Source organism: Pleurodeles waltl, chromosome 11 (genome assembly GCF_031143425.1).
Source record: "Pleurodeles waltl isolate 20211129_DDA chromosome 11, aPleWal1.hap1.20221129, whole genome shotgun sequence".
Classification (NCBI taxonomy): domain Eukaryota; kingdom Metazoa; phylum Chordata; class Amphibia; order Caudata; family Salamandridae; genus Pleurodeles; species Pleurodeles waltl.
The window spans coordinates 859,573,648-859,594,207 of record NC_090450.1 but is presented as its reverse complement, the minus strand read 5'-3'; the positions used below and the strand labels follow the sequence as shown (position 1 = coordinate 859,594,207).

The following is a 20,560-nucleotide window of genomic DNA, read 5'->3' as shown; positions in this document are numbered from 1 at the left end:
TGAATTAATAATGCACCAGTGGATTTCAATGAGTAAAACAGAAACAAGTAGTAATACAAAAAAGAATCAAGAGTTAACTATTAGTGCTCTTCTGTGACATACACAATGGAAATGTCAAATTATTTCAAAGGAGAAAGGTCTTACTTGGTAATGACCGACCTATTGTCAATTCATTAGGAAGTAGTTAGTTTAGAAATGTAAATTTGACGCCTGTGACATGGTTTTGTTTTATGTTGCAATGCAAAAAAAAGTTAGTTCTAAGAAACGCCTCCTCAGTACCATTAAAACAATCTATGATTATCCAATTCCAGCCGCTCTTAAAAACATGCCTTCCCTTGGGAGAAAACAGAACTCATTTTGAAGCTAGGAAGAAAAAAGTTATTTCGCAGCAGTGATTTGGAAAATTGCTACACGTCCCCCACTGTACAATGCAGTAATCATCTCTGGTGCTGGCAAATGTCAGAATTAAATGCAGAGCCCGCAATAAGAAGTATCAGCCTGACTCTTTTTCAAATGCTTCAAAAGTGAAGACAAGGACAAGCCACACCATGGTATTAATGATTGTTGTACAGATATACACGTGCCATGCCGTCTGAATATGACACCGTGAATTTGGCAGGAATGTTTTTGCGTCAGAAAAGGACTGCCATTTTGCCTTTCAAATGAATCGTCACTTTTTCATGAGGTGAGTCCTTAAATTTTAGCAAGTGAAAATGGCCTCTAATGGCCGTCAGCAGCTGTCAAAGAAAAGCAATGTTGCCTCGTATATCGAAATATACAAACAAATATAAGGCAGGTCCTATTTGTGAAACCTAGCGCAAGCAAGCAATGCAACATTCTATTAATATATAATGAAAAAAAAACTCTTAACTAAACGTGTAACAGAGTGAAAATAGTAGTGCAAAAAGGGCACGGTTATTTAAAAATATTGGCATCTTGTTTAGAATGTAATGCTGATGTTGGCTCCATCAACCAAAAGGCGTGTAATGCAGGCATTTAATACTGTTGTTTGCCTGCATTAGACGTTCGGTTAAAGTGTGAAGCATTGTCAAAAAGTTACCGCGAAAGCTGGAGAATGGGTGTAGATGGATCCTAAGAATCGTATCGCTCACACTCTGTGCCAGGAGCTATGGGATGTTCACTGCCCTTTAGCCTCATCATGTGACATGGGATACGAGCATAATTGTGGGTGGGAAATTGACAGCTGTTAAATCCTGAGCAGAAGGTAAAATAGTTTGATTTTCCTTGACTTTGGGAATGATTCCATTAGTGAAACACTGAGGCTTCCCTGTAGGAAAATAGTGAATTACCTACACTCCAGCTATAACCCCTTATCAAACCCTATGAGCATGTAGCAAGCACTACAGGCCTCCAGTGTACCGCCAAAGCCAACAAGGAAAGCAAACATGGGTCTAGAGGAATCCACCCAGGAGGGATCCACAACCAAAATCCAGAAAAGCAAAACCACTTGGTTCACAAACTCCAGGGAAGCAGACCTCCAAAGAGAGCGAACACAGGAACCAACAGAATCATGCATAGTTTACAACAAAGACCACAAACAGGGCAAGTGCACAGCTGTACAAACAACCACAGTACCCCAAAAAGGACTCTAAACTCGAGACACTGAGATGAGCATTTGAGCCAAGAGTCAGCTAAACAAAGACCACGCCACAGCAGCAAAATGAAACAACAGAAGAAGAAGAAACGGACAACGGCATTACAATGTCCAGGCACTAAAAATCCCCACACCTCTTGTAAACTACAGCCACCAGGCTAAGAGGAAACACTGCGGCCCAGAAAAGTGCTCCAGAAAGGAAGTACACAAGTAAACAGTACAGGTTTGTGAGCGGGAAGAATATGAACCCCTCAAAGGCACGGTAAAGAAATTGCAATCAGGAGAATAAAAACCAACCGCCATGAAACTCACAATTGACCAACCCATATCAGGTGCCAGAAAAATAAACTCTTGAAATGCTAAAAGCAGACAAGCAAGCAGGTACCGGAAGAACAATGACAACAGCCATGTAAATCAGTGGACCTGCAAATCGTCAAGCCCTTGGTCCATTACTACCAGATAGCAAAAGAATCACAAAAGAGAAGGGAGAGAATGAAGACAAGCAATGCCAAGGAAGCAGAAGACAGGGCCACAGACAACACCTGAGCCAGTTAAAAGCAAAAGCATGGAGAAGATTTTGCCTTAATGGGGCCAACCAAAGGAATAGACGTGTTGCATGGGCAACAACAGGAGAAATCTTTTTACCCATGGAACACCTATAGCTATAGTACAAGGTCCAGTATCTGCACAAACTGGTCCTCATTTCTGAAGGTCACAAGGAGCCATTAGAGTAGAAGAGATAGGGTTAACAACAGACACACCCCGACCAAAACAGGCCAGACTTCCTCCCTACAACAGGAAGAAAAGAGAGGCAAGAATCACAAGAGCCTCTATATTATGAATACGAAGGAACCTAGTAGGAGAGCAAACTAGCAACAGGAGAATAAAAGGCCAGCTGGAAGTCTCAGAGCATATCAGGAAGGCAAGTAAACACAAAGGTGAGCAAGTTAGCATAAACAAGCTGGCACGCTGTGTCAGCAGAATGTCAGTCTTGTAAGATTTAAACACTTCTATTCGCACCCCAGCCCTGAAAAAACTTGTGCCACCAATGCTTAAATAATATGTGAAACACCTAACTTTCTAAATAACAACAGAAAAAAGAAGAGGGAAAGGCGTGGTGCACTTTTGTTGTCAAAGGGGGAGGAGTTATTAAAAAGGAACGTTGCTCGATGTCCCAAGGAATGAACTTCTTGTCTGGGGTATCAAGAGGATCTGTCCTTTTCTTGAGTGAGACACAGCTTCTTAAAGAAATGATTTTAAAATTAAGACTGACAAGATGATAATGCTGTTCGTGTGGTCTGGCTGAAACGCAATTTTCATTGGGCGGAGCCTTTTGTACTTTTGTATAACGAGTATCTGCACATCTATAGCTGTTCTAGAAGAAATGTTTTTGAACTTGAGAAGTTTTGCATTCTATGAATCCGTAGTAGTAAAATCCCTCGAACTTACTTTTCCACCTAGTAGTGATAAGTTCTAAAATTGACATAACATAAATAACCTCTAATCAGTCTAAGAATTTGTCACTCTTCCTTTCAGGTCTTCATGAAGTCCGGTGTTCTGGCCAGGTTAGAAAAGCAGCGTGACAAGATGATTTCCCAAAAACTGATTCTCTTCCAGTCAATTTGCAAAGGATTCCTCTGCCGTCAGAAGTTTAAACATTTGAAGGTAAATAGTTTTGGGTTTATCAGTATGCCATCACCAAATAAGTAGAATAAACATCAACAGACCATTGCGCATAGGCTGGCACGGAATGACACTTTGCCAATATATTGTATTACTCTTTGGAAGTACCAACATTCTGAATTCCAGTCAAAATTATTGTCAGAATTCTGATCTGAAATGGACCCCTGCACATTTTATTTCTCCCGTACATCCGGGATTTCAAGTCACAGTGGCTTTTGCTTGATTCAGATTTTCAAATTGTGATCGTTTGGATCTACATCACTGCCGGGACAACTTTAAATGCGCCTGAAAGGTGTTTTGACTTTCATTTTTTAAGTAGTTTAAAGATTACTTTCCCACAATAGGGAGCATGACTCGGGATGGCGAGGGTTGTGACTTGGTTGATAGCAAATACAAACTAGACAATATGGATTCTTGATCAAAAAGAACACCAATAATTGTTCTCAATGAGTGAGCTGGAAATGAGAGTGGATCCAGGATAGGTTTATAAATATGGGACCTTTGGAAGAGAATGGGAAACTTTTGGTAGGTAAAACAATGGAACTTCTTGTAGACTTTTAAAGAAAATACTCATTATATGAACCTGATTGCCACTTATCTCCTCATTATGAGTAAGGTGTTAGGATGTTGCATGCAGTAGTTATCACCTATTTCAAGTTTTGCACGCAACATGGGGTAAAAAATAGGATTTTGGAGCTTACCACACCATAGTCAGAATGTCCCATTTTTTTTTCAGGGTATACTTTCCCAGATACATTTTGGCAGGCTTAGCCTGCAGATATTTATTGGGGCATGCAGATTTCATCACACCCGGTATTAAGCAAGTAAAATACAACGTCTTTGAGTCATAATTCCGATATGTTTGGTAATAGAAATTAACATACAGGGACTGTTAACGAAGCCCCAAACGACCAGCTGTGGTAGTAACAAATACACTAACAGTTTCTACTGCGTTATTTCGTAATTCAGTATGTGTCTCAGGTGCAGCTGGTGGTTGTTCCAGCTCTTTGCTGCAATGTAGATGAAGGATTGTCCTCCGGAGGTGGTTTTGGGGATTTGAGGGATGGTGGCCAGGGCCATCTGGGCTGAGCGGAGGGATCTGGCAGGGGTGTTGAAGGAGACGCGGTGGTTCAGGTAGGCTGGTCCTACTTTGTGTATGGCCTCATACTTGTGGGTGGGTAGCTTGAAGGTGATTAATTTATCGACAGGAAGCTAGTGGAGGGTCCTCAGGTGTTGGGAGATGTGTTCTCGGCATGGGAGGTCCAGAAAGAGTCTGTCTGTGGCATTCTGGATGAGTTGTAGTTTTTTTATGTTTCTATTTGAGGTGCTGGCGTAGAGGGCGTTGCCATAGTCGAGCTTGCTTCTGACTAAGGCGCGGGTGACTGTTCTGCGACAGTCTGCTGGGATCCATCTGAAGATCTTCCGAAGTTTGCAGAGTGTGTGCCAGTAGGAGGAGGCGACTGAGTTTACCTGGCAGATCATGGATAGGAAAGAGTTGAGAATGATGCCTAGGTTGCGGGCGTGCACAGTTGCTGCAGGGGGTCGCTGAGGGAGGTTGGCCAACAGTAGTCGTCCCAAGCTGAGGTGGCGTTTCCGAAGATGATGAGCTTAGTCTTGATGAAGTTGAGCTTAAGGCAGCTTTCTCTCATCCAGGTGGCGAAGGCTTCCATTCCTGAGTGGAAGTTCCTTATGGCTGTGTGTGGGTCTTCAGTGAGGAAAATGATGAGTTGTGTGTCATCGGCTTATGACACAATGTTCATACCGTGGCTTTTGACAATGGCTGCAAGAGTGCCCATGTATAGGTTAAACATTGTGGCAGCGGATCCATTCCAGGGCTCTTCCACAGATTCCTATGTTGTGGAGTCTGGTGCATAGAGTGTTGTGGGAGACCGTGTCAAAGGCTGCTGAGAGGTCAAGGAGTATGAGCACTGTGGTGTGGCTGTGGTCTAGGAGTAATCAGATGTTGTCAGTGGTTGCAAGGTGGACTGTCTCCATGCTGTGGTTTCTGAGGAAGCCGGACTGGGAGCTGTCCAGGGAGTTGTTGGCCTCAAATTCTGAAGTTGTACATTGATTGCTTTCTCCAGCACTTTGGCAGGGTAGGGTAGCGGCGAGATGGGCCAGAAATTCTTTAGTTCTGATGGGTCAGCCAAAGGTTTCCTCAGGAGAGGGCATATTTCTGTGTGTTTTCAGTCCTCGCGGAAGGTGCCAGTGTTGATGGAGCAGTTGATTGTGTTCCTGAGCTTGGGCGATGGATGCGCTGGCTCTGATGTATATGTGGTGTGGGCAGTGGTCCATGGGGGCTCCAGAGTGGGTGCTGCTCATGATGATGACTGTTTCCTCCGTGGTGAGCGTGGACCAGCTAAGGATGGTCTGGGTGGGTTCTGGGGGGCTGGGTCACTCACAGGTTCTGGTGCCAGAATTTTCCAGTAGGAAGCTGTCATAGATGTCCTGGATCTTGCGGTGGAAAAAGGTGGTGAGTTTGTCATAGAGTTCCTGTGATACACATTTGCCCTTTTACAGTTTGTCAAAGATTTATGTTTTCAAGGATTATGCAGTGTGTGTGGACACACTACTTACACAACTTGAGTTAATGCCATGTTGCCCTTGGGAGGGTCCATAGTGTTTGAAAACCCTAGTTCTGATGCCTTAGTGTGCACTTCATCGTACAGAATGCTGGTTCCTCTTTAAAAAGCAATTTTTTTTGCTTTTCTCCAAATGGAGGTCAAGGTAGTCCAATGATTTGCTATAAGTTCTTCCACCATATTGGTTAAAGTAGACAACCTAAAAACACAGATCATTATGCTGTGGGTGTGGGCTACCACATTTTCTATGTTTCCACTAGGCGTTCTCTGTTATTGATTCTTGAAAATTTGCATGCTTTCTTCAGTAATTTCCATGGGTAGTCCTGGGTCTTTAGTTTGTTACTTGGTCTCTCTGCACGGTGTTTAAAGAAAGTCATGTCAGAATTGTTCCTACATGTTCTCAAGAAATTACATACTGATACATTTGCACAGAGTGCTCGAGGATAATGACTCTCAAAGCTGAGTAGTGGGTTTCTGTCAGTAGGATTAGGGAATGTATCTGAATGTAAACTACTATCTTTTTAGGTCCAGTGAGGTTAATTCTTGTCTGTTCACATTGAGGATAAATCTCAGAAGGAGTTTTTCATGTTAAGCTAATTTAGGAATTTCTCCATACTCATTTCATTTCCTTCCCAATTACCAGGACGTCATCTGTGCAACAACACAATATTTTATGTTTGCGCTGAAAAGTTTGGAATTATAGTATATTGTGAAACTCTCAAAAAATTCACCAGACTTGAAGCATGTGCATATCCAGTGCTGATAACCTCTATTTGATGGAAATAATCCTGTTCCAACTGGAAGAAATGTTTTTTGTAAGGACTCGTGTAGTGTTTAAAGGGAAAATGTGTTCAGTGTTCAAGAATTCCCTCTCTTGCTTTGAGACCTACTACGATAGCTTCTTCTACAAAGGCTATGATCTCCTTCCTGATGGGTATATATGGTAACTTTCTATAACTAAGGTCATCTGAAATTAATCGCCAACATATATCTAGTTAGGATAATTTGTCTTGTACCTCAGTCACTCCACCTTGGACCTCTTTCTTGATAATTATATCATTGTTCTGTTTCAGGCAGTACTACAAGTTCAGCTCTGTGTAAAGCAGAGGTCTTCAAACTGGGGGGCCTCAAGTGATCCCAGGGGGTGCGCCAAACTCTGGCCAAATGAAATGTTATACAGATAACATGCCTTTGTTTTAAGCAGAAGCATGTTATTGCAGTTTTAAAAAGGTAACAGTACTTAACTGCAGTGTTTAAATAGGTTTAGACCTATTTAAACATTGCCATCTTTCTAAAATAATTGTGAAAAATTCTGAGGGGGGACCCAATGATTTTTATTTTTCAACTAAAACTAAAAAGTTTGAAGACCACTGGTGTAAAGTATCATACACTTCAGGATGTGAAATATCAAGCCTGATTAGGTTTGTTTGGACCATTTGTAGGACCATTTAGGACCTGTGGAGGTACATATATAGACTCTAGTTGTGAATCATGAATTTCTAACCCTTTTTATTGTCAAAACCTACAACAGATGGAAGCCATTAAAAAATAGTGCAATCTTACATTTCAAAAACATTATTTAAGATCTATTCTACACATAAAAGTTTTGCATTTATTGATTTATAGGAACCAAGTTCAAATCCTCTATTGAGCACTTTATTCCTCCTTATTTGAGAGATATGCAAGTTCAACCACCATGTTCACGGGTGGATCTGTTGTTGGCCTTAACTTCCTCATCTAGTTATTATTAGTGAGTGGTCTGTCCCATCTGTGTCTATTCAAATTCTTCTTCCTTTTTCCCAAGTGAGTGATGAATGAGGTGTTTCCAATTAATTTATGGTTTGCAATGAACATGAGTGTTGTGGTGCACTTTGGTGGTAAATGCATAATTATGTTGAACACAACACCAGGAGTATTTAGTCCCTATTTAATATAACTGTGCAACACCAGTGGGAGCGTGACCAAGATGGCGGCAGTGCAGACGGTTTCCCTGGGGCAGCAGCCCCACAATAATACTATGGAATCCTGCATGCCAGACACTCCACATACAGAAATATGCACCCCTAATATTCCGCCAGTGCTAGGGGACCCGACGGACTCCGGGTGCCGTCCCTGGCTGAGATTCCCAAGGAGTCCAGCAGAGCAGGAGAGGTGTAGAGAGGCTGCATGGTGAGTGAACACGGAGAGAAGGAGCACAGCTTTGGGTGGCCGTGCCTGCATGAGTTGGAGACGTATATGCTGCAGGAAGAGCAGCAAAGAGCAGGCGAGCTGCGAGGACCTCTGGCCGGCCTGCGTGGGATTGCAGCTGCTTGGGGTGTAAGGAGGACATGGTGGCAGCCTATGAGACCTAAGCCCCTGCAATGGAACGGAGAAGACCAGAGGAGGAGCGGAAGCGGAGATCTAACCAGCCTGAGCTTCTGCATCGGGGAAAAGGAGATGCAGCTCTGGTACAATCCAGCAAACCGGGACGCCAATTTGGACCTGGTGTTGGACTGGGCCAGAGAAGCAGCACAGCTTTACTACCACGCATCATACCTATAGCCTACTTGACAGATTTCTGTTATCACACGACATTGAACCAATACTCACTAATGTCCAAATCATGGGTAGATTCCTGTCAAACCATGCTCCGGTGTCGGCGAAATGGCAAGTGGCGGGACATAGGCCCTGCGCCCCAACCTGGAGATTACATCCGGAAACTCTAAAGGGCCCCATCTTCAGGGAGGAACTTAATGCAGGGATAGTGGGATACTTTGTCACAAACTGGTTATCTACAGAAACCAGGGGTCTGGAGTGGGATACTCTAAAGGTTGTTGCACATGTGGAATGCCTGTCTAGAATTTCTAGCACACATAGATGGTTGGAGTCTGATCTCAGGGAAGCTGAACTAAAGATCAGTCGCCGCATCATGGAACTATGGGACAGGCTTGATAAACTGACTTCACATGAATATTGAAAGCTACTACATAGGGAAGGGGACAGGTCGGATTGCTTGCTGGCCTGGCTGCTTCACTGGGAGAGGCCATTCACCCTTATTTTGTCTCTGAAAAGGGTAGATGGAACAAAAGTGATCACGCAAAATGGCCTAAATAAACTGGTGACAGATCACCTGAAGGTAGTATACACTAAGGAAGGGAGTCCACAGATACTGGAGATACAAATGTACCTGGCAACCCTGAACATCCCTCATCTCACAGAGGTGCAACGAGAGGGCTTGGATGAGGAGCTCCAATTCGAGGAGCTTAAAGAGGCAGTAGAGGAGCTACCACGTCAAAAGGCACCAGGCCCAGATGGGTGGCCCGTGGAATATTATCAGACCTATGGGAATCTACTGATACCAAAGTTGCTCAAGACTTTTCTCAACTCAAAGAGATTGGGCATTTTGCCATAATCAATGTGTGAGGCCCAAATCATCATGCTCCCTAAGCTGGAAAGGGATCCAGAGGAGCCGGGTTCATGTAGACCCCTCTCCATGCTGTGTGTGGATTCCAAAATGTTGGCTAAAGTCCTGCCCACGGGGCTAAAACGAGTCATGGCCAATTTGGTTCATAAAGACCAATGTGGTTTCATACTGGGCAAGGTAACCCACTTGAACCTGAGGTGACTATTACATGTCCTCCACTCCATATCAGGGAACCCTGCTCTAGAGGCCATAGCCGCACCAGATATAGAAAAATCATTTGATACTGTTGAGTGGGAATACATGTGGACGGTTCTGGAGATGATAGGACTAGGGCCCGAATTCCTCACCTGGATTTGCCTCCTTTACACCTGCCCGTTTGCATCTGTGTGAACAGGAAAGATGATCTCGGAAGCCTTTGAGAAGAGGGGGACCTGGCAGGGCTACCCGCTGTCCCCACTTCTGTTTGTGATCGTGATAGGGCCACTAGCATAAAAACTGAGGAAGGAGATGGCACAATGGGGGTGACTGGGGGAGGACACACACATGTAGTCTCATACGCAGATGACACATTAATCTATCTGACAAACCTGATGTACTGTACGCCCATTCTGCTTGATATCTTGACAGAGTTTGGCAGTATGTCAGGCCTACATACTAACCAACGCAAATCATTACTTTTCCCGATGATGGGACATGCTGGCCGCGCTGTGGTAGACCTCCTTCAGGCACCGCTCAGGTGGGAGTGCGAGCATTTTAGATACCTAGGCTCCCAGATAGCTCACAGAGACACTGCCGCTTAGCACCTAAACATGGGTGCCACGATACAACAGTTGGAGACCTCCATTGGCTTCAGGATGGTTGTCCTCCCATGTTGCCTGTATATGCAGCAGAATTTGCTATGTCTTATCCCAAAGGCTACATTTAGAAAACCTTGCCAACTTCTGATATCCCTTATATGGGGAGGTGGAGGGGGAAACGGAGCAGGGTGAAACTGGAAGTGTTAAACCTGGATAGGAGTCCCAGATATGGAATTGTATTACTACGCAGAAATCTTGCAATATGCTGTGGAGTGGTGTGGGGAAGGACTGAATGCCGAGAAAGACCTATTGGGTGACTGGGAAGGTTCTGGCGACCTTCCTGGATACCTAATGAAAGGCGAAAGTGTTACTAGCGAAGCACCTTTTCTGGTACACCAGATTGCAGAGATATGGGAACAGACAGTTGTAGCTGTACTAAAATGTGCCCCATTTGCATGATTACTCTCTATACAGTGGCTACCTAGTTTCAGACAGGCACAAACAGTAATGGGTCTTAAAAAATTGTATGATGGTGGCTGCTTAACAGTAGGTGACTTGTATCAACTGGGGAAGTTTCTAATGCTTAACGAGGCATGGGACATCTTTCAGTTATCTCCAGGTCAGCATTTAAAGTACAATAACATTTCTCATATAATCAGGGAAGTGTGGCCCAGGCTCCCAGAGGAACCAGAGGAATCCCACACATTGCTCGCAATTCTAGATTCAGAGGTAACCACAGGCCTAACGTCTCGAATATACAAAGACCTGAAGGCCGATCTGGATATGACAAGGGTGTAGATTAGATGGTAGCTAGACCCAGAAACCCCCCTCAGTGAATCGGACTGGAGAAGGGCATTTGCACAGGTTTGAGAAGTAGCGAGTAACGCTTGCTTTAAACTAGCCCTGTTCTATTATTTCCTTCGCACATACCTGACTCCCCAGAGACTCCACAAAATGTATCCCACACATATGCCCAGGTGCCCTCGCTGTGGATGCACACCAGCGCACATTATACATATGACTTGGGATTGCCCTCAGTTACACATGGTTTTGGCAAATGTCATAGACAACCTGAGAAAAATAACAGCACTATAGATTGAATTATAACCCAAGCACTGCTTATTAAATGTACTCCCTCTCCCAAAAAGAGGAAGAAAATGCATTATCAATTTGCGCTGCTGGGGCTGCTCTTGGCTAAAAAATCATATTGTGATACACTGGGCTCAGGCTAGGCCCCCCCCCCCCCACATTACAGTAATGGAAACAGACCTTAGGGAATGGGGATTAGCCAAAGAGAGAAGGCTGGGATTGGTTCGATGAGACCTCCAAGGGCCCACACAACACACACAAACAGACACTACAGCCCAGGAGAGGAAGCAAGATGACCCATTAAACCCAAAGGAAGGCAGTTTGACGAGACGAAGGCAGGGATAAACCAGAAAAATGTGCCAAAATACAAGCTAATACCACTGACTTAAATTATTGGGAAGGGCAGACGTGGCGGGCACCCATACCCACAATAGCAGACGAGATCACTCTGAGTAATCGTAAATGACCCCCTGCACTAGCACGAACATGCAACATGTTGAACAGAGTCCTCATAATGGTATATAAGATAAAAGAAAACACACCAATGGTGTCCTTGCATGCTCAAAATAATAAATAGATTATGCTAAGACTTGTTGTGGTTATGATTGTTAAATTATAGCGTTATCGAGTTGTTAATTGTAAGATTATGTAAAGCGAATAAGTTGGTGATATCAGGAGAAGCTCTATCGCCACTTGCACAGCGGGAGCCACACTGATGGGCCGGTATCTCCTTGTGCAGCCAGTCCTTCATCTCAGGAAATTCATGCTCCAAAGTACAGGAATGCTTGGTCAGATTATGTAGCCTGTTAGGTAATGTAGAATGACTGGGACCATGAGGAAGATATATCCTTGATGTTTTGTAAATGGCGTACCGGAACATGATTTTCTCCATTGAGACATACACATGTATTGCTGAAGTTATGAAAATGATAAGAAAGATAATTTAAAAAAAAAAAACTGTGCAACACCAGACATTATTGATCATTATGCTGTGTTGCGATGTTTAATCAATACTATTGACTCTCTGAGATGATATCTATTCACATTGGAAAGTCCTTTTAAGAACTGACGAAAGCCCTTTGGTAAGTAGGCACATGATTAAACCGCAGAAACATGGCAACAACAACTAAGAGATGAAGGAGGTATAGTATCCTAACTCATCCACTACCCCATCCTTCCTTATTGCTAATCTTGTGTAATCACGGAACAGTACATTATAAAGGAATCCAGTGTCTCCAAATGCAATATAATTTTAAATCATTGTTTTCCCTCTCAAATTCACCAAAATGTCCTCAGTCAGAGCTCTGGACAAACCAGCTGAGAAGCAGCAGTTGTGGCAAAGGAGCACCTGTATGATAAAGCATGGCACTATGTGTGAGGGAGGAGGTCTTGCCATTTTTCTGTATAAACAATCAATGAGGTTGTCATTCCAATTAGGAAGCCCTAATAAGTAGGGACATAATACATTTCCTTCCCCAAGATCAAAGCAATATTTTTGCCAAATATTAATTGATAAAGGGCGGCTGAACTGTGATTGTTAATATATAAAATGCCTGCTTAGACTGTTTATACTTATCCATTTCAGTATTCATGACATTCTTATACTTCTCTGATGTCACCTTTCTGCTATGTTGGAGACTATTAAGATATCCGATGAATCTTGTTTGTTTAGGGAGCCAGTTCCATGATATGACAGAGGTTGCAGCTGTTCAAATCGTTTCCACACCCCATACGCTGCCTTGCTTCACGATCGACCGAGGATAGGGATTCAGACCCTTTCCAGTTTTTTTAGTTAGTACGCTAAGGCCCTGGCTTCCTGGCTTCCTGGCTTGAAACATTTTGCAGCTTACCCTTTCTCCCCTCTCTTTTGAGAGATAACATTTTAACACCATTCGTATTTATTTATACTTTTATATGATGCAACTGCATAGTTAAAGCATTAATGGACTCTACAGCAAACATGGAATTTCAATGCTCTCCACTTAAACGAGAGATTAGAGGATGGAGATATTAACTACTTGATGTAGTTTCTACAAGTCAATGATTTGCTACGAATGGTGACTTCATAACATCTCGGAATCCACAGCCAATACTTCCCACATTCTATCTTCTACCAAAATGCTCTGAAAACCATGTGGGGTTATGTTTTTCTGGTGCCCATGTCTAGTTTTTGAAGGAATTATAGCTTTCATGTTAGCTCACCTGTTAAAGTTAAGTCCCTTTGATGGATTTTGGTTTGTATTGTCGAATCCTTTCTCAGCATTTGTTCGGAATGTTCCTAGAACCTGTATGACAACATACAACAGACATCACAAACCTCCGAGATTCAACTCAAAATCATTTGTGAATGATCAAGTATAATTTCCAGAGGAAAGTACCTTATCATAACAAGTGTATCCCCCACTAAGCTTATCATTTCCACATGGTTTTTGGCCCCTCTTGGAAATGGCCCTTTCTGCAGGGTCACCCAAACTTTTTGCCTTCCTCCTCTTTTTCTGACCATCTTTTTGTTGGCCTTATGAGTCTGAGCACTTTACCAGCTGTGCTAAAGTGCATGCTCTTCTCCTCTAAACATGGTAACATTGGTAATTACACAATTGGCATATTTAATTTACTTGTAAGTCCCTTGTATACCATATACCGAGTGCCTATAAATTAAATGCTACGAGTGGGCCTGCAGCACTGATTGTGCCACTTACTTCAGTAGCCCATAATCATGTCTCAGGCCTGCAATTGCAGAGCCTGTGTGTGCAGTTTCACTGCCACTCTGACATGGCATTACTTACCAAGCCTCAAGCTCTCCATTTATTACATATCAGTCACCCCTAAGGTAGGCCCTAGGTAGTCAATAGGGCAAGGTGCTATGTACGCAAAAGGCAGGAGATATACTTTTAAGTTTCACATGTCATGGTAGGACACACAGCCTATTTTGCTTTGCTCTACAGTGAGGCCTGCTCCTCTCATAGACTAGCATTGGGAATTCCTTTATGTACTTTTAATCTGTAATTCCTGATCAGATAGGAGTAACTGCATCAAGTTTCATGCCATTGGATTGGTAATGCTAAATCCTCTTTACTGATAAATTTTTATTCATTATTACTATTTTAGAAATGCCACTTTTAGAAAGTGGACATTTCTGTGCTGTCACTGCTCTATGAGCCTGACAGCCTGTCTCTAATACACGTCCAGACTGGGCTGGGAGACAGTCACCTTTGTGCATTCTCTCTAGACAGCCTCATCACAGGATACTCAACTGCATCTGCATTCATCTGCATACTGATGGGTCTTCCTGGGCAGGGAGGATAGGAGGGTCCGACACTTACACTTCAATGGGTAGCGGCCTGGCCCCACATAAAGAACTGATTACTCCCCACAGATAGCCTGGCAGACAGGGCTGGGTTGAAAGGGATCCTTGCACAACTCACAAAGTTCCCTTGAAGTCATACCCCTCGTCAAAGGTATTTTGGGATATACATACTCGGTTTCTGACCCCCTAAAATCACTACTGGACTTGGGAAGAATTCTGCTGGAGTAAATACTGCTGTCCTGTAAGGACTGGCATTCTACCTGGACTGACTGTTCCAAGGAACTGCTTCTCTGTATTGCTGAGGTGCCCTGTGCCTGCTGATCTCTGGAATGCTGAGGACAAGGACTAGAACCATCTTGCTGAACCAGAGTGTCTCCAAGGGCTTGCAGGCTTACCCCCTGTTCTTCTGCAGTCCCAGGGACATCAAATGATGCTTGCAACTCTCCTGGTGCTGATGGACTCTATCATCTTTGAGTCCTACCCCTGCCTGAGGTGTCCCTCTCTAGTCCTGGGCTTCAGAAGTGGGTTCTGCAGGTGATTCCTGCAAAAACCAACACATTGCCTTGAGTGTGTGTAAAATGTTGCCACATCGCTACTTCGGCACCAAGCAGAGGCTGCTCAGCAACAGCAGATTCACAGCCTGCACGGCTCAACGATGATGCGCTGCGTGTGACTTGATGACAATGTATTGCATGCACCTCAATGGAGCCCGACGATGATGCAGTGATCCAACTGAATAAAAAATATGAATGCATTGTTTCTTCAACTTTGACTCTTTGTTCCATCAAAAGTTCTGTTCAACTGGACCCTGTGTGGGTTCTGTAGCTGGCCTATCCTTCATCACAGTCAGTCTCAATTTTGGATTTGCACAGGTCTCTGGCGACCACAAGTAACCTTTTGACTGCTGGTGACTTCTTTGCACTATTTCTGATTTAATTTTTTTAAATTCATATCTCAAATTCTACTAATTGGATTTTTGTTGCTTTGGTCTTGTTTTACTCAAATAAATATTCTCCATTTTTCTAAACTGGTGTGGAGTATTTGTGTGGTGTTTTCATTGTGTTGCTGTGTGTGTATTGCACAAATACTTTGCACAATGCCTCTTAAGTTAAGCCTGACTGCTCTGTGCCAAGGTACCAGAGGGTGAGCACAGGTTAATTTAAGGTGTGTATCTGACTTACCTTGACTATGAATTTGGTCCCTACTTGGACAGGATGCATACCTTTGCCAACTAGAGACCCAATTTCCAACATCCCCAAAGGCTCAAGGTTATTAGGCCCTGATTTGTACTTTTTGGTGCAAAACTGCACTAACGCAGTTTTGCACCAAAACGTTTAGCACCGACTTGCACCATTTCTGAGCACTAGCCAGGAGCCATATTTATGGAATGGTGCAAACTGGTGCAAAGGGTAGGTTAGTGTAAAACAAATGACGGTAGTCGGGTGGGGCTGGCAGTATGGAAGAAGGCGGTTTTGCACCAAAAGAAACGTTAGGTAGGTTAGAGTAAAAAAAATGACTTTAACCTGCCTAGTGTAATTTTCTGACGCAAAACCAGAGATGCAAAGCAGGAGTCATGCATACCTTTGCCAACTAGAGACCCAATTTCCAACATCCCCAAAGGCTCAAGGTTATTAGGCCCTGATTTGTACTTTTTGGTGCAAAACTGCACTAACGCAGTTTTGCACCAAAACGTTTAGCACCGACTTGCACCATTTCTGAGCACTAGCCAGGAGCCATATTTATGGAATGGTGCAAACTGGTGCAAAGGGTAGGTTAGTGTAAAACAAATGACGGTAGTCGGGTGGGGCTGGCAGTATGGAAGAAGGCGGTTTTGCACCAAAAAAAACGTTAGGTAGGTTAGAGTAAAAAAAATGACTTTAACCTGCCTAGCGTAATTTTCTGACGCAAAACCAGAGATGCAAAGCAGGAGTCATGCCTACCACCCCAATGGCCAGCACAGGAGACCAGGGTCCCTTGGGCATGTCCATTGCACCCGGTGTCATGTAGGGGGTCCCATTACAGGGCACCCAATGGCAATTTAAATAAAAAATAAAATACTTACCTATAACTATCTGGGATGGGGTCCCCCATCTGCTGTCCCTCTGGTGTGGGTAGGGGTGTCCCTCGGGCCTGGGGAAGGCACCTGTGGGCTTATTCCATGGTGATCCCTGTGACACATCTTAGTGGGTTAGGGCACCAGATACAGCTTTATCCGTGCAACCTGCATTTCTAAATATGGCAACTGGGTCGGATGACTTTCGTCTGTAGAGGTGAGTGTTCCACCAACAGGCCAATAAAATAAGTACTGTTGATTTGGCCAAAATGATCAGTTATATAAGGATCAAAAATGAAATCAGTTATCCAACAAAAGCTTGATCCTGTGACATGTAGATTACATATAGATGTCAGTAGTGGATTTTTATGCAAATGCACTTTTTTTAACGTGCTGAATGTAGAGTTGAACTTAATATACAATTGCATTGTCCAACAATTCATTTCCTGCCCCAGCAGAAACCAAGTATGATTCCCCCTGAAGTTAATATAGGTAGGAATTGTAGGGGTCTTTCATCCTACAGTTTAATTAAATGCAGATATGTTCCCCCTCTCACAGACGCAAACTTTGACATGTTCCACCTCCCACAAAATTATGAAAAATTCAGCTCTTGAACACAGGAAAAGCATGAAAATTCTGATATTTTAGCGGTCACCCACGTAAGTTTAGTGAGTACAATAATGGGTTCTAGGGAAGGAGCATGTCTGACATTTGTTGTAGAGCCTCCATGGTGCCACCGAAAAATGATATTGTGGGATTTATCTTGATGTGGAATCATTTTATAGTGTATTGGCTGACTACACATGTATGTGCATGTATGTGAAACCAAGGGCCTAAAATGTACTTAGCAGCTATGAGTAGCACTTATTAGGAAGGAAACTGCATAAATTCAGGCTATTGAAAAGACCTTTTTGTCTGACAAATTCATGTAATTGGATATGCAACTAAAAAAGAGAGTAGAAAGCAGTTTAGTAAAATGTAAATATATGTTAAATGTATCTTTCATTTTCATTCATTTCTGTTAGATACAAAGAGTTGCCCTTCATTGTATACAAAAGAATCTTGCAAAATTCCAAGATATCAAACACTGGCCTTGGTGGCTACTTCTTTGCCGAATACGTCCTTCGCTCTTTGTTCAAGTCAATGAAGACACGTTCCGGGAAAAAGAGGTAGGTTTCAGTATTCACAAACAATTATAAAAAAGACCTGATCATGTTGCACTAGCTGTGCAGTTTAGCAAATTGTAAGTTATATACCTATCCATGCACACTAAATTTACAGCATTCTACATCTGATCCACTGCGTAAAATTTGGCAGTTAAGCTAGGTGTTCAGTGCTTCAACTTTTGTGCATTGAGTGGACACTTGTCCCCTGTAGTTTACTCCAAAAGTACGGCATCAGTCAGTGTGCTAGTGTTACAAAACTAGAGGGAGCACCTGGGGTATGGTACTAGAATATCACTGTCAAACTATCATTTAACATAAATACTATGTCCTAAATATTGTTTAAAAACATATCTCTCAATTCGAGTTAATAATGGAAAATCTACACCCAGTGAACTATATTTTTGTAAACGATATCTAGTGCATGATATTTATGTGCGACCATACCCCTTACGACAGTATTCTGATATATACCCAGCATTCTCTCTCAAAGCTGTCTCTGGGGACCCGTAATCACCCTTACTTGTCAATGACTCCCTATCTCAAGACATCTTCCTAGAAGCTCCTTAGACAATCCAGATCCTCTCACTTCAAAAAACCTAATCTAGACCCTGATATTCTCTTCAACTACCAGACCATCACTCACCTATAATTGACAAGATCATTGAAAAAGCCCCCCTATGTTCAACTTTAGGATCACATCAATGCTAAAATCTCCTGCATGACTGCTAGTCAAACTTCAGATCACGCTGGAGGAGAGAGATTGCTACCTTACAAATTGTGGCCAATGCCCTCCTGACCACAGATGATAATGACCCCTTGCCTCATTATATTGTGGGACTTCTCAGTTGCCTTGGACACAGTTGACCATCCCACCCTTGCATCCTCATATGTACAGTGGAGTTTTGAGGTTCATCTGAAATGTCCTTCACTCCTTCTTCCTCTACCTTTCCGACCAAAACCAGTTTGTACCAATAGCACCTCCAGGTCCCAAAATATCCCTACCACCTGTGGAGTCATACTCTCTTCTGTCGTGTTCAACCTTTACATCATGCATCAGGACAAAAGACACATTTGCAGAGCGTGCAAACACGTCCTGAACAAATAAAGTTAAAATGAACAACTAGGAAGTTATATTATGTTATGTTACGTCATGTCATGTCATGCTATGGTGTTATGTTATGTCAATTTGCAAAGCACTCTGCACACTGACCTTGGTGGCCTCAGTATTCATCAGGACTAACCCAATGCTGCTCCAGTTTAGGAAAGAGTTGAATAATCACCTCTTTAAAGAACACTACACGACGAAGCATGCATATTGACATACATATACATGCATAAGAATATGTGCAAAGGAAAGTGTGATGAAACATAGCAGAAACATGTTTGCTGAAATTTTATAGAGCATACACACTCTCAACTGTCTCATTATTTTCCATCTCAATAGCTGAAATTAAATTCTATTTTTGACTTTTGACACCATTCTGTCCCTCATTTCATTTCCCTAGGACCTTGTCTCTGGATTGGTTGTGACCTTCCTTTACGAAATGAACTACTTAAATTCAGGAAATATTTAAAGACCTATTTTGAAAAAATATATGTTTGTGATGACATCTACACATTCTCTAGGATCGGGTCCTCACCTCATCAGGTCCCATTGCCCAGCAGATATCCATGTAAATTTCCCAGGGGGGCTGTTGGAATTACCCATTACCTTGTAGATCTTGACTGGACCTAATTCTGTGACTTATGTATCACCAAGAACTCTAAACTGACTGTAAAGTGTCATGGTTTACCACCATATAAACTCCATAAATAAATTAATACATTTCCAATGTTGTATTCCAATAGTTGCCTGATATATTACTTTAACGTGAAAGAATACTGATACTAAGGCCCGTATTTATACTTTTTTTAGCGCCGCATTTGCGCCGCTTTTTGACGCAAAACGGCACAATCCTACAAAATACAATGGCATTTTGCAAGTTTGCGCCGTTTTTGCGTAAAAAAACGACGCAAATGTGGCGCAAAAAAAGTATAAATACGGGCCTAAAAATGTTAAGTCAGATTTACCAGGCCTGTTAACAAACACAGTTTTTCCTATATTACTGTTACATTCCTAACTTTGATGGAGTTGCAGATGCTGTTGGAAATCTATGATAGGCTTAGCTTTCCAGTATATTGACTTTAATACAATGCATACAAATTTCTGAAAATTCTCTTGGAAATCTCTGTTATGCAGAGATTATCACTATGTACCAGTCAGGTGGAGTACCTACTAGATGGACAATCCAGCTAACTAAATAGAGTGGAATTCTGAATTTGATCATTTAACATTGTTTTTTCTCCACAGGAAATGAAAATTTTCTTGTGAGAAAACCCCTTCCCATGAATCCCATGAAATTTGAGTGTTTCCCTTTTTTCATTCTGGAAAACTTTATGTGTGTTTCCAGATTTCGAATGGTCACTGTTTGAACCCCACAACTTCACAGGCATCCAAAACCTAATCAGCAGAAAATCTGATTCACTGACAGATATCTGTCCTCTGGAAATTATGATGCCAAAAGTTTGCTGGTTGGAAATTTGAATTACATTATTGTGCATATATGTTGGTGTGCGCTTACTGTTGTATAAAAAGCCAACTGTCACAATATGATTTTTGAACAGGGAAACCAGAGATCATTGTTTTTAGTCACTGGCAGAATACCTGTAATGTGATAGACACCTTTCCTCGAATGTTAACAGGCAAGGACATCCAATAACATTCATGAAAATGGATAGGAAGTTGCTACTTAAGTGCCCACATGAATCAAGTATATCACTGGACAGGAGCTAAATGTCTATGTCTGCTAGCTATCAATCAGTTTA

The 20,560-nt window shown here is 42.6% G+C and overlaps 1 protein-coding gene across 1 annotated transcript in view; it reads left to right on the top strand.

Annotated features, from left to right (window-relative positions):
• Positions 1–20,560, top strand: part of MYO18B (myosin XVIIIB) — a 1,377,385-nt gene that overhangs the window by 691,435 nt on the left and 665,390 nt on the right. Inside the window, exons 20-21 of the mRNA XM_069214702.1 lie at positions 3,152–3,280; positions 17,555–17,698. Of these exons, the coding sequence (XP_069070803.1) occupies positions 3,152–3,280; positions 17,555–17,698 (273 nt within the window). The remainder of the gene's footprint in view (positions 1–3,151; positions 3,281–17,554; positions 17,699–20,560) is intronic.